This window comes from Arachis hypogaea, chromosome 6 (genome assembly GCF_003086295.3).
Source record: "Arachis hypogaea cultivar Tifrunner chromosome 6, arahy.Tifrunner.gnm2.J5K5, whole genome shotgun sequence".
NCBI classification, from domain to species: Eukaryota; Viridiplantae; Streptophyta; class Magnoliopsida; order Fabales; family Fabaceae; genus Arachis; species Arachis hypogaea.
Genome location: NC_092041.1, coordinates 25,661,521 through 25,675,631, shown reverse-complemented (window position 1 = coordinate 25,675,631; position 14,111 = coordinate 25,661,521). Strand labels below are relative to the sequence as shown.

Genomic DNA, 14,111 nt, shown 5'->3' with positions numbered 1-14,111 from the left:
AAAAACCAAAAAACTAAACTAAAATAGAGAGGAAGATGAAGAAGATGACACAACCATATATCCTGGTTCAGTTGCCTTGTGCAATGCAACCTACATCTAGTCTCCATCACAACATTGGTCAAATTTTCACTATAGTCAAAGTATTACATACACCAATTTCCTAGGACTCAACCTGATCCTATCTGGGCACACAAGTTTCTACCTAAACTTGACTTGTTTATGCTAATACGTAACTCAATGCTCTAAGTGCTTACCCAACTTAGCAAGGGGCACCTATCAGGTATATGATACAAGACAGAAAATACAACCAAATAAAATCTGAAATCACTCTTGACTTTTCTCTCAAGTATTTTTCTAAGCCTTTTTCTCTCATGGCTCTTTCTCAATGCCTCTATTGCCTTTTACCTCTCAAAGAAAGTACAAAAAGATATACATTAAAACTGAAATACAAAATTGTAAAACATGAAGGAGATAATGAATAACAGCATAAACCCTATGAACTGAACCCAACAAAAGAACTCAAGACTTTGTTCTTCATCTTGGCGGAGTGCTCCCTTTAGTATAGGTGCAATACTTCCAAGACTTCAAACTCAGTAGTGAGGTTTGACACACAGCTCTCAATTCGGGTTCTTTCTCCTTTAGCTCTAATGAGAATCAATTTCCTTTTTGTATCTTGATCTGAGACACGGCTAGAGTTCTTTCAGAGTCAACGTCTTAGACTCTAAGCTTTCAGAGATCATACCTTCTTTTTCTTCAATCAATCCCAAAAATTAAGGATTTTAAATTTGGTTGTTTGTTTGACCGAGGAGTGCAGATTAGAACAAAATGGTTTGCTCATTGATAATCCTAAATCCACACCTTTGAGAGTGTGCTTTGGCCCCAAGTAACAATTTGAGCCTTTGATTTACAGCAGAACAAATCAACCACCATTTTCTTCAACTTTTTTAAAAATGGCGTTGCAGAGAGTAGGAGAAAAAATGAATAAATCAACTTGCATGCGAAAGAAAATTATTTACCTTTAAACATGCCTTTGATTAGTGTGATTTGACAATGCTTTTTTAGTTAATCTTTCTCTTTCTTGCTTCTCTGATGTATGAACCAAAAGGAGGAGCTTTCTCTCTCTTTCTTCTTGAATCTATTCGAAAAGAGCTCGTGAGCTTTAGCTTTGGTTTGTTTCAACTTGGATGAACTAACTTGGGCTTGGGTTGGCTTGAATTTTTGTTCAGCCTATTTGATTTTTTTATTACTTTGCATTTGGGGTTTGTTTATGGATTAGAAACTATTCAGCAGCTTTTATTTCTTTGTTCCAATTTGTTTGGGCTACTTCACTCTTTATTTTTGGGCTTGTATAACTAGATAAAGCTATTAAAATCAATTGGGTGTTTAACCTAATAAATTAATGTTTGTCATCATCATTAAGCTAATTGTGTTCTAAACTCAACAGTTTCGACTAAAGAAAAACTGTTTCGACTACAGAAGTAGAGTCATGTAAGCTAAAGTCGAAAAAAGAGGATACAAAGAGAGTCGAAGTCGAAAGGTAGTTATTGTCTTTTCTTGAGCATCAAGACTTGCTATTCGACCTTTAGGCTAAGTAGAGAACATGGGTGCGAAATTTGAGGAGCAAGCTAAATAAAACATAGGACTTGAAGACTAAGAAAGACGTGGGTGTCAAAACTTAGGAGACAAGATTCTTCATGGTCAAGGCAAGGTCATGGTTGAGAAAAAAAAAGGAAGTAAGGTAGTAGATAGCATGCTCCATGGAAACTCCATCTCCATGGTCTATAAATAGTAGAGACTCAAAAGAGTTCTGCGACTTCTTCAAAAAATATTAGATCATCACAGATAAACCTTCGCCAAAATTTCCAGCCCCAACGATGCAACGGAAGAACATGGAGTGCAAGTGCATGTGAGTGTTAGAATTTAACTTTTAGTTTATTTTCTTTTGTTTTCTGTTTAATCCATTTCCTTTCATTTCTTTACATTTTATTATTATTCTAGTTTTCTTAAAACTCAAATTTTTACACTTTCATTTACTCAAAGTTTTCTTTATTTAATTATGTTTTACTTTATTCGACATAAATTTACTAACAGTATTTCAACGCAATTTGTTTCAACGCTATTGCTAAGTAATTTTTGAGTCGAGCTCATTCTTTTTTAGAGGAATCGTATATGCTATCCGAACTGAAATATTAATACAAACTTGATTCGATACTCTGTCGAGAATACCAAAAATGGAGTAAAACAAACTGAAAACTGAAAATAAAACAATGAAAGAAGCGTGTATTATTTTTGAGTTGAATAAATATGAAGTTGGACGCAATCCAAAAATTTGAAACTCAGAAGTAACAGACTGCGTGAGTTTATGTCGGTCCACTGAACTTGACCCCAAAAACCCAAAAAACCTCATGAGTTGAGTGTGTAAAATGTACGTCAGAATCAGATCCAGAAAAGGAAGAAGAGAGAATTTTTTTTTTTTGGACTGGACCGATCAAATCAGAAAACAATCCGACATGAACCGGTTCCAAACAGGATGACCGGGTATAGACTATACCTAGCTCTAGCACCATCTGAGTAGCCATTGCACCAAGCATGTTGTCTAATTTTTCATGGCAACATTGGCTACATTAATGACAATAATAAACTAATTTTTTAATGGAAACAAAGCTCTAGACATGAAATGCAACCATAAAATAAAAACTAACAATATCTTATGTGTCAATGGCTAATAGCCAAACCAATAGTAACAATGAAGGTCTCTTCAGTGCTTTCTTTGCAATATAAAAGGTTAGCATATACCTGACATATATGTACTCCAAACAAATCATTAATCTATGTAATGATAAAGTGGAAGCATACAAGGTTTTTTAGAGAGAGAGAGAGAGAGTATGGTGTGTTTTTATGCTGAACCTTTTCATACAAGGTTCACTCATAATCTTCTCGGTTTCCACCATCAGATTGAAATAAGAAATTTGATCAAAACCTTTTCTACTTTCAATCTAAAGGTGCAAAAGAGAAAGACCAGAACTGGATAAACACACCACAATTGAAGAGTTACAATGGTGTATGTCACTGACTCCACAATACAAATTCATAGGTTTTAAGACAGTAGCTATTGAATCACAGTAGTGTGTTATTGTTAAACTTGATTGTCGTGTTAAAATCATGGTTTGTCTTTACTAAGAGAAGCTTGTGAATCTCTCTCAGAGGGGACATTTGGGTTGATGTTCTTGATTGGCATCTCGTGATTGTGCTTTCCCTCATATGTAGTGACAAATGCTCTTGGATCATCTATTGCTCTCTCCACGTGCTTTCGAACATTACACTTCACATTTGTACATCTGTAGTAACTTCTGCAATATATGTCGGTTTATGTTATCAGAATAAAATTAATCAGAAAAGAAAAAGAACAAGATGCTAGTTAGTAGTAGTAATATGAGTATGATTTTAAACTCTCGAGTCCTTAGTTTAACTCTCACATTTTAGAAAGAGGAAGTAAAACTTATAATTACCAACCTTTCAGGGATCATTTTATTAGCAAATTAATTTTTGGAGAGTATAAGGTGAAGATATGGTGGGAAATCTCACATCCACCATCTACATTACAGCCATACAGCAATACAAAGAAATGAAGAGATCATTAAAGCACTACAAAGCAGAACAGAAAATTCACTTTTTTCAAAGATTTATTCTGACAGAGAGTGTATGCAACTTTAATTATTGGTACTAAAGAACAATCAATAAGTACAAACCTGGGATATGGATTGCCCTTCACCACCTTCTGCCCGTACTTCCTCCAGCGGAAGCCATCTCCAATTATCTCTGAATCTGTAGAACTCTGCAGCACAATGCGTGGCTCGATTAATGCTTCCTCCGACACGGCTGCTTCATTGGATCGACTCTCATTCCTCCTGAAGGAAGAGAAGCATTAAGCATAAAGTATATACTTTAATTAAAGACATGATGATGACAGTGAACTCACCTCACAATTCAAAAAATGGAATTACTAATATCTTACTGGATTGAGAGTTTTACAAGAATGGAAAATGTATCAAGTTAATTTGTGCTAATTTCTCATTTGACAAATCACTTATCCATTTTTCAAATTAGTGTTAGAATATCTATTTATCCAATTAGACATTACAATGTTGTAGCAAGACCTTTTACCTTCTTTTACTTCTAGATTCTTCCTCCTCTGCCTCAAATCCTTTGCTTCCTTGCTCACATTCCCCACTTAGACCACACGAATTTTCTGGGCTTATCCCACATGCATTTAAAATAGAATCATTAGGCTGCGAAACTTTAACCCCATAAACCGAATTCGCAGGCAGCCCTGTGTCATTCTGGTTTTCTATTCTGCTATCATTCCTCTCACTGTGATTGTTACTCCACACATCTTGAGGCACTCCATCAGGCACCATTCCTGATCCTTGCATCCCTGCTGTTCCGCTGCGCTTGGGAGGCTGTGGCTTTGGATGGTTGTGTTCACCTTTATAAACAATTTCTGCAATCTGTCCATCAAATGATCTCTCAACCTTCTTCTTCACTGGACAATTAGGATGAGTGCACTTATAATAACTCCGCGGATACTCACTTCCTTTCACTTGCTTCTGCCCGTATTTCCTCCAGTTATACCCATCATAAGAAGGTCGATCGCAATTGATTGCGGATGTTAAAGCCTTCTGATCCTCCTCTATGTTCTGTTGCATCATCTTACAAGGTTCAGTAGTTTCAGAAGGTGGTGTAATGCTGTGACTGTGATAAAGATCAGAGCTCAGATTAGTTCCGAAACTTTCATGGCTGATATGATGAAGACCACCCTCCATTGATTGCCCGGATTGTTGCTGAATTGTACGGCAATTTCCCTTTTCCAAAGGAAGAGAAAAAGAATTGAGATAAAACATAAATGGATTTCGGAAGAGCTTCATAATAACAAAGAATTGTACTTCTTTCATTCCATTTTATTTGTCACTATGAAAATTTGGTACATCCTTCAATCACAGATATTTACTTAAAATTACAGATAAAAGGAAGCAGAGGAAGTATTTCGATTTATCATATATGTACGTATATATACTAACCATATTTGCCAAAAGAGAAACTGTTGTCCTTGACACAAGTTTTGCCATTGGTTTGTATATGAGAGACTGCTTGGTGTCAGAATTAGGACTCTTGTGGGAAGAATCACAAAGTGCAGCTTCAAAAATGTCATCCTGAAATTACAAAACACCATAGAAATTGTAAAACCAAGAAGCTATGCAGGAAAGAGTCTGTGACTGCTAGACTGAGAGTTCACCTGAGAAGCAACAGACGCAGCGGGGGTGCGGTTCAGTGCCGGCTTGAACCTCACTGTCTTTGGTCTAATGGCAGAAACTGTTGCCTGGGAAGATTCAATTTGAGGTGATGAGGCATTAATGGCACCTGCAAGAAGCTCAGAGAAAGATCTGAAAGTAGAACAATTAGGCCTTGAAGCAACTGGTTTTGCCACGACTACTCTCTCAGCTTCATCAATATCCATTTTCAGTCAGTACTTTTTACAAATAGATGGTCTGCAACTTCCACTCTTCCTCAGAAATAGCAAGAATTCCTCTTGATGATGGCTTCAACTCATCCGAAGATAAGGATCACCAACCTGGTACACCTAACATTATACCAAGTTTTAATATTAGTTCCTAATACAGAAAGAAATTTCACTATCATGATTATGAGTCTCACTCATGCTACTGTGTCTGGTAAAGATAGCCAATGTAAACAAAAGAGAAGAGGCAGAGGCCATAACAAAAGCAAAGATTTTAAAGAAACCAAATTCAAAACGATATATATCTTTTCAGATTCTAACATGAGATACCTTATTTATCTCTACTGTGTCATATGTCCTAATTAACTGCAAGACACTGTGGTGACTTTAATCCAGCTTATCATTTGATCATTTGATATGATCTAAAGTTGATACAGTGTCTATAAATACATATTTTTTTTTCTTCTCTTTTTTTATTTAAATATCTTTTAACAAATTTAATATATTCACATATATTAAATTATATTTTTTTGCCCGTGAGAGGAGAGGAGAGGTTGCTTTTTGTTTCTTTTGGTTGTAGTTTCAAGGACAGTAGTACAGTTATAGTACCAAAACCATGATATATCAAATATCACAGACTAAAATTATTTGAAACTTCAACTGCATTTAGCTACAAGAAGATCATCAATTAGGTTTTTGTATGGAGAAACATGGCAATGATTATGGATGGTTTTGTGAGGAATATATTGTGGAACAAAAATTTTACTAGTAAACCAAATATTCATTTATTGTGTATAAATACATATCTTATTTTACATCACTTTTTATGTGTATTTTTATATTCTGATATGTATTTTGTACAAAAAATTATTATCAAGAGTTAACATGCATCCAATCATTATTATTTTAAGAGTATCCAATCATTTCTCTAATAAAATACTTCAATAGAAAAATCTTTTGTTATATATATCTACACATTATTTATGGTATTCTATTTTCTCGATAATACTCTATCCTACTCAATAGTAGAATTAAGGAATAAAATGTCATATCAGTTGTTCAATTCACAGATTCTGAGACTTGAGAGACGGCTAATGAAGCAATCCCAAGAGAGCTATCAATCATTCATTCTACCCTAACTAGGCTTAACCACGCAACAACACCATTCATTTTCGCAGCAATAAGAAATTAAATGTCCGTACAGGCATTTTCATTGAAAAGTTTGAAGAATGAAAAGAAAATTCTGATAATTTTATACATATCAGATATTCAGAAATCAAATAGAGGCACCAGCACCGACAAAACAATCCATCTATTTTGCTGGTCGCCCACTTTTAATTAATTTTCGATTAATTATTGTAACCTAAACTCTAAATAAAAACTGATGAAATTGGCCCACATACTCCTACACCAAAAAAAAGTGACTGTCTAATACTCACAAACTTAATCAGTATATATAATCTCTAGCATTGAAATCCATTCCTCATAATCACAAAGGAAAAAGATTAGGCTAAAGTAAAGAGATTAGTAAAATAAAAGTTTAATTAATATTGAATTTTAAAAAATTATTTAAAGTGAAAAATTAATAAAATAATGAAATAAAAAGTTAATTATAATTATATTTATAATTTTTTGTCATACATAAATTCTACTACTTTAATTCAAAAGTGATTGTACTTTTATTTTTTTTTACTTCAATAATTTTTTTATTTTAGAAAAATTTTATCTTTGAATTTTTTATTTTTTTTTATGTGAGTTTCGTTATTTTAATTCAAAGATGATTAAATACTCATTTTTTTTACTTTACTAACTTTTTTATTTTAAAAGAGTTTAATTCAATCAAAAACTCATTTATTCTTAATTTAAAGATAATTAAACACTCACTTTTTACTTTACTAATCTCTTAATTTTAAAAATGTTTGATCCCTTATTATAAATTAGAAGAAATGTTGTCCCAAATTATTATAACAGAAATAGTTGCGAAGAAATTGCTAACATTAATATAACATTGCTTCCCTCACTATGATTATAATAATATCTACTTTATTTCTACTATATATAATGAGGATAAGAGGGAGAGTTTGTGTATACTTTTTTTCCTTAAAATGTCCTTCCTCATATTATATATATAATTGTTAACTCAAAAAATTAAATTCATAATCTTTTAGTTTTAGTGTAACATAAGTTTTAAGACTTAACTAAGTAAAAAAATTAATTTTAGTTCATAAAATACGTGATTTTTCTTTACCCACACGCGTTATAAAGAGTATTGGTTCTTCGTATTTTTATATGGTATCATAATTATCCTCTAATTAAATATTTAGTTTGCCTACCCTTTTTTAATATATTTAGTTAGTACATATTCTTTCACTCTGTGTGTGTGAGAGAGAGAGAGACTCACTCTCTCTAATTAAGATTTTTTTTATTATACTATTCAAAAGTAGCTAAAAATAATAATCTTCTTCTAATACAAAAGAAAAAAAATAATATATATATATGAATTTTATGATGTTTATTATTTGGTCTTTAATTTTTATTTAACTTATTTTTTATGATAAATTTTAAATATTTAATATTAATTTTTAAATTTTTTAGTAAATTAGACACAACTTTTACACATCATAGCAATCAAAAAATATATATAAACGAGGAATGTGTATGCACAAAAGTGGATATATAAAAAATCATTTGTCAATACAAATGTAATGAACCATATATTTGAGGTGATGAGCATAAAAACCCAGACAATAACCTAACAAAGAAAAGCACGCAAACGATCGATATAGTACGAAAAAGCAGCTCCAATATCTGAGTTCTTAATTTACTAGATTTCATGGTATTATATATGGTTATGCCTTCTGAGGAAAGTTATAAGTAACACATATTATGGTAATTAAGATAATAAATTAAGAAGAATAAAGAGAATTAAGAACTAACCAGATATCCAAGACCACCACCAATTGAAGCAACATATATATACTCTAAGCTAAAGAGAACCATATAATTCTGTGTCTTCAATCTTTTTCCCAATACAAACCCTGAGTTTAACCCCTTTCCTGCATTTCAACGAAATTAAATGTCAGATAAAAAGGGAAATGCAAATATAATAAATAATAAACCTAATAATAAGTTCCTAACTAAAACGCATCATGAAGGGAAAGATTGAAATTTACTTCGGATTCGAGCGTTTCATCAACGATAACATTAAACAGTGACCTTATTTTTTATGTACATATATATATATGCGTGGTGCTTTATACATATAGATATGGAATGAAGGGGGAAAAAAGAAAGAAGCTAAATGAAAGAGGGAGGGAGATAGGAGGGAATGTCACTGGGTTTTGTTCCTAAAAGATAAAGTTCTGAACCTAATAAACGACAGTGTTGCTCTTTTAAACATTTAATAAAATCAAACTAGATGTTTGTGAAGTATATATATACACACACAAAAATGTAACATATACGCTATATAAATAAATCACTACATAGATTTGTATATATTTTTACATATTAATTTATATATTTTTTAAATAAATAAAAAATTATTAGAATAATCAAAACATATCATACAATAGAATAACCAAACTTCGATTACATGAATAATCAAATTTATTTATAACAGTGTCATAAATAATTTTTATGAGCTATATCTCAAATTTCATAATTTTTCGATCTTTATCTAAAAATTTTAGATTTGAATCTTGCTTCTAATTTAAAAAGAAAAATATTTTATAATAACAGTAAAATACACTTTAACAGAAAACTACCATTTTGATACTCCAAAAAAACTTTAGATTTTACAAAATGGATCTTAAAAAAGAAAAATTATGAAGAATCATGCTCTATAAAAGTTTTAGCATTCAAATTTCAATGCAATTTTTTTCTCAAGTTTACTTAAAAAAAAAATTATGTACTTTCATCTTTTTAGATTTGGTCATTTTGTTTAAGTGATTTTTTCTACATTTGTTTCATGTGAATGGCACAAAATTGAAAACAAAACGTCTAGAAGATATTTTGACTCATTTTGTATATATACCTTCTAAATTATACAAGTACTAAAAAAATTAGATGAAGGTGAGAGAATGTTTATTAGTGCATAAGTTTGTCATGAAGGATTAAGTTTCTCCGAAGTGAGTAAAAGAGTTAGAAAGTAAAATTTTAGTCTTCTTTTAATTAAAATAGTAAAACAAATTATAAACTTACATATATATTAAAAATTTAAATTAAATCCCATAAAAAAATTAAATTAAATATTGATTCAATTTTCACTTTTTTTAATTGAGTAAACTATTATTTTGACCTAAAAATTTTAATTTTTGGTAAAATAACACTTTAAAAAATGATTTTTTTTATCCTCACCTTAGTTTGAAAAATACACCAATTATAGAAAAATATAAATGAAAAAGAACTCTTAACACAATTTTTTGTAAGTTTATTTGGTAAAACGAGATATTTTCATAATCCAAATTTAGATTTTTGGCTTTTTCTTGAATAAAGAACACAATAATTTTAGAAAAAATCATTTAAAAATAAATTTTTCAATTTTTTATATATAATTTTTAGATTTTTTTAGAATCAAAATGATAATTTATTTATTTATTTTTATCCTATTAAAATTCTAGAAGAAGATAAGAGTGGTATTTTAGATTGAGAAGTAAGGCTGGAAGTGAGTCGAGTTAAGTCGAGTTAAACCAAGCTCAAGTTTGGCTCCTAAAAATTGAGTTTGGCTAATAGCTCGACTCATTAACAACCGAGCCTATTTTTTAAGCTCAAGTTTGACTTACCGAAAGCTTATGCGTTGGCTCGAACTAACGAGCGAGTTTGCTCAAATAATAAGAACATGATCTATAATTTTATATCAATAAATTATAACTTATATGTTTTAAAAATATTTAAAAAGATTAATTTTATATATTATTTATCTATTAATAAATTATAAATTTTTTATTTATGACCTACATTAAAATTATATATAAAAAATAAATATAAAATTTTAAATAATTAAGATTATTAATATATATTACTATTTTATATATATCTATATAATATTAAAAGTATAAACTAAATGCATATAGAATATGTGTATTAATAATTTTATATATATAATCGAACTAATTTACGAATTAATAAGTTGAGCTTATCTAAACTCAAACTCAATTTATTTAATTTATAAATTCAATTCTAAGTTTAAATTTGACTCGTCAGTTTATAAATTTAACTGATTAAACTATTAATAAGTCATATTTAAACTAGGTCATGCTTGTCTCATTTTCAAGGGAGGGAAACGGGTATTGAGAAACAGGAAAGGTAAGAAGAGGCAATGAGATTGGAAGTGGCGGATGGGAATATGGAGGGAGAGCGAGGAGTAAGGAGTGAGAAGCAATCCCAAGAAGTGTTGTACGGCCAACTAACTGTCTGAGTGGTGAGCGTAGTTGCTTCTTGTTTGACCATTCGCTATGCTTCGTTTATAATAATGTGGTCACGATGACTATCGCCTTTCTAGTGGGACAACCCCCCTCTTCTCTCTTCCAATCAATTTCCATACCAACTCCTGTCTTACTTTGACTCCTCTACATATGGACTCACATGAATTCTTCTACTATCATTTTTTTAATTTAATTATTTTATTAATTTTTATAATTTTATTAAATTTATAATTAAATTTTATATTTTTTAATTAAATTTTTATACTATTTTTGTACTATTATAAAAAAACGATAAAATCGCATCTCAAGTAATTTAGATATGTGAGAAGATGACTGACAGAATATTCAGTCAGGAAGATAGATGAGATAGAAAATAGACAAGAGGTGAAAGATAAAAGAATATTTAGGAAAATCATCCATGAAGTAGTCAAACGAGATTTACATGTAAACGGTCTCCCTATAAACATAATGCATGATACGGTCTCCCTATAAACATAATGCATGATAGAAGTCAATAACGTCATTTGATCCACATAACGATCCCACCAAGTAGAACAAGGCTTTGTTGTTGTTAACTTGTTATTGTATACTATTTTTAATTTTATAATTAAGTATTTATCAGTATAAAAAATATTAGAATTAAGATAATATTTTTTTATAAATTAAAAATACTCAATTAAAAAATAAATTAGATATTTGACAATATATTTTTGAAAAGAAATATTCTGTTAATTTAAACATTTTTATACGAAAAATTTAATTAATAAATTAAAAATAATGTAAGAACTCAATTGAAAGGAAAAAAATATAGAAATTTAATTACAAATCTAGTAAAAATATAACAACTAACAAAATCATTAAATCTAATTTTTTTAATGTTTTATTAATAAAAATTCAACATATATTTCTTAAAATTTTTACTTATTATTAACTTGGTAATTTTATAAACCTTTTAAAAAAGATCTAATGAGAAATTAGAGGAAATTAAATTTTGGTTTGTCAACATTAGCCAACTTTAATATTTATGTTTATAAGTTATGATCCAGAATTTAAGATGAATAAAATTATTTTTAAAAAATTAATTAAAGTTGGCTGAAAAGATGAGCTACTTAACATTATATATACCTAATGAGAAAGTATAAAGAGACAATGATATTAGTGTACAATATATACAATAAAAAAATAATTTAAATGATAATTAAATTAATGAATTTTTAATAAATTCTAATTTTAAATTAAAAAATAAGGATTTGCAACAGCGACAGTTACATATACTACAAACTCTCCTTTTCGCATGTGACGTGACTTTTTCAGGTACCTTCTTCTCCTCTAGTTTCTTCCCTTTTCACTGGTGAAATTAAAGCTCCGCCAACAACATCAACCGCCGCCGCCCAGAGGACCGACCGACGTCACACTGCGCCTCGCAAACGTACGAGTCGCACACTGTACGTCATTCACGCAACCTCCTAATATGCAGCCGTGCAGCCCCCTCCTGCAGTCGAAAGATTCACCGTGACAGCATTTTCATCAGTCTGAAAATTTACTGTAATTCAACGTGCGGCCGTGCCCCCCTCTCGCAGATCCATCTGCAGCCGCACCCATGATTTCCAAACAAAGAAAGCTAGCGTAAAAGCCAAATCGTCATTGGTTGTATGTCTGCAGAGTGTCAAGTATTAAAAATTATACCAAGAATAGGTTTAAAACTTCATCATCCATGATCAATTAGCTAACTCATCTTCAAATTTTTAATCCAAGTGAAAAAAAACTATTCACTATTTTTTTCCTTTTCTATTTCCTTTCCTTAGTTGTTTCATACCTTAACTTCACTTCACTTCTTCTCAAATTTCTACCACTCCAACAATAATTTTGACACTTTAATTCTAAAAAATGTCAAATATGCTGGATGGTCAATTTACTGTGTATGCAGATGATTATTTTAATTCTTAATTGAATGATTATTTTATTCGATTCGATTTAAGTATATAATTAATTAACAAATGTTGGATGATCATTTCACTAGGTAGTCAGATAATTATTTTAATAACTACGTGGATGGTCGTTTGATGATCAATGAGAAAACTTTTAACACTGGAGAAGTGGGATGATTGATGAGAGTAGGGTAATAGACGGTTGGGAGGAATGAAGAGGGTGTTTGGGAAATTTCTTTGATAAATTAGAGTTAAGATGGTTAATTTTTTGAAATAATTTTTTGAGTTTTTTTTTTCTCTTGTATCAGACCAAATCTAAAACTCATTATATATATTGTCAAGATTTTTCATTCTCTCCGTAATGGAATTCATATCTAATTTATTGGTGAAAGATAAATAAAAACATTTATAAGGTGGCATTTATAGTGCTTATAGTTACAACAACTAGATAAGTATTAACTAAAATTAAAATCACAATTGGTAATATTTTTATTTTATAAATTAAAAAATATTATTAAATAATAAAAATATGTTATTTTAAATTTAGTAATACTTTTAAAATATCTTGCCCACCATAACATAGACACCATAGATGCCACCCACAATATATACTAGCAAATTATTTTGCTTTCTTTTTCAAAGAATAATAAGTGTCTTATTTATATATTTTTAATTTATTTAATCTATTTATTATAATACTAATCTTTATTTTTAATAATATAACTTTTTAGCATAATTTTCGATCATTTTTATTCACATATTTATTTTATTTTATTTGATATTATGGAACATGTAAAACACATAATAATAATAATAATAATAATAATAATAATAATAATAATAATAATAATAATAATAATAATAATAATAATAGAGTAAAGTATCATTTTTGTCCCCAAACGTTTGGGGTAAATTCTATTCATGTCCCTAACGTTTAAATCATAATATTTGTATCCCTAACGTTTGTAAAAGTGATTCAATGTTATTCTGCCATCAATTACATATCATGAACACTTTAGTTTGAGTTTTAAAAATCCCTTCTTGAAGTTAGAATACAAATGTCTGGGATAGAATCGATGATTCACTCCGAAAAATAGCTCATTAAAAGTTGAAATTAATTCCTACAACATTTACATAATTCACTTTTCTAGGGACATAATTGAATCTAAACACAAATAGTGGGTATAATATTAAAATCGAACACATCTAAGTGAGACCTAATTGAGAATGAATACATCCAAG

At 29.8% G+C, this 14,111-nt stretch overlaps 1 protein-coding gene across 3 annotated transcripts; it reads right to left on the bottom strand.

Annotated features, from left to right (window-relative positions):
- Nucleotides 1–2,667: 2,667 nt before the first annotated feature.
- On the bottom strand, nt 2,668–8,956 carry LOC112696493 (WRKY transcription factor 44). Of its 3 annotated transcripts, none has more exons than XM_025749293.3 (7): nt 8,689–8,956; nt 8,453–8,571; nt 5,294–5,638; nt 5,079–5,210; nt 4,165–4,862; nt 3,750–3,908; nt 2,668–3,350 (listed from the first exon to the last, which is right to left on the bottom strand). In XM_025749293.3, the coding sequence occupies exons 3-7, from the start codon at nt 5,513–5,515 to the stop codon at nt 3,161–3,163; spliced, it is 1,401 nt and encodes a 466-aa protein (XP_025605078.1). In that variant the 5' UTR covers nt 5,516–5,638; nt 8,453–8,571; nt 8,689–8,956; the 3' UTR covers nt 2,668–3,160. The 3 variants fall into 3 exon arrangements, with proteins under 3 accessions (XP_025605078.1, XP_072052986.1, XP_025605079.1); XM_072196885.1 differs by having other exon boundaries at nt 5,294–5,629; nt 8,689–8,926; XM_025749294.3 differs by lacking the exons at nt 8,453–8,571; nt 8,689–8,956 and adding an exon at nt 5,846–6,087.
- Between the last annotated feature and the right edge of the window lie 5,155 nt (nt 8,957–14,111).

Coding starts and splice junctions, on each gene's coding strand:
- LOC112696493 (XM_025749293.3), bottom strand. CDS start 5,515: ATGGATATTGATGAAGCTGAGAGAGTAGTCGTGGCAAAACCAGTTGCT. Junction 5,211..5,293: donor CTGCGTCTGTTGCTTCTCAG/GTGAACTCTCAG, acceptor TTGTAATTTCAG/GATGACATTTTTGAAGCTGC. Junction 3,909..4,164: donor GAATCTAGAAGTAAAAGAAG/GTAAAAGGTCTT, acceptor CTCTTCCTTCAG/GAGGAATGAGAGTCGATCCA.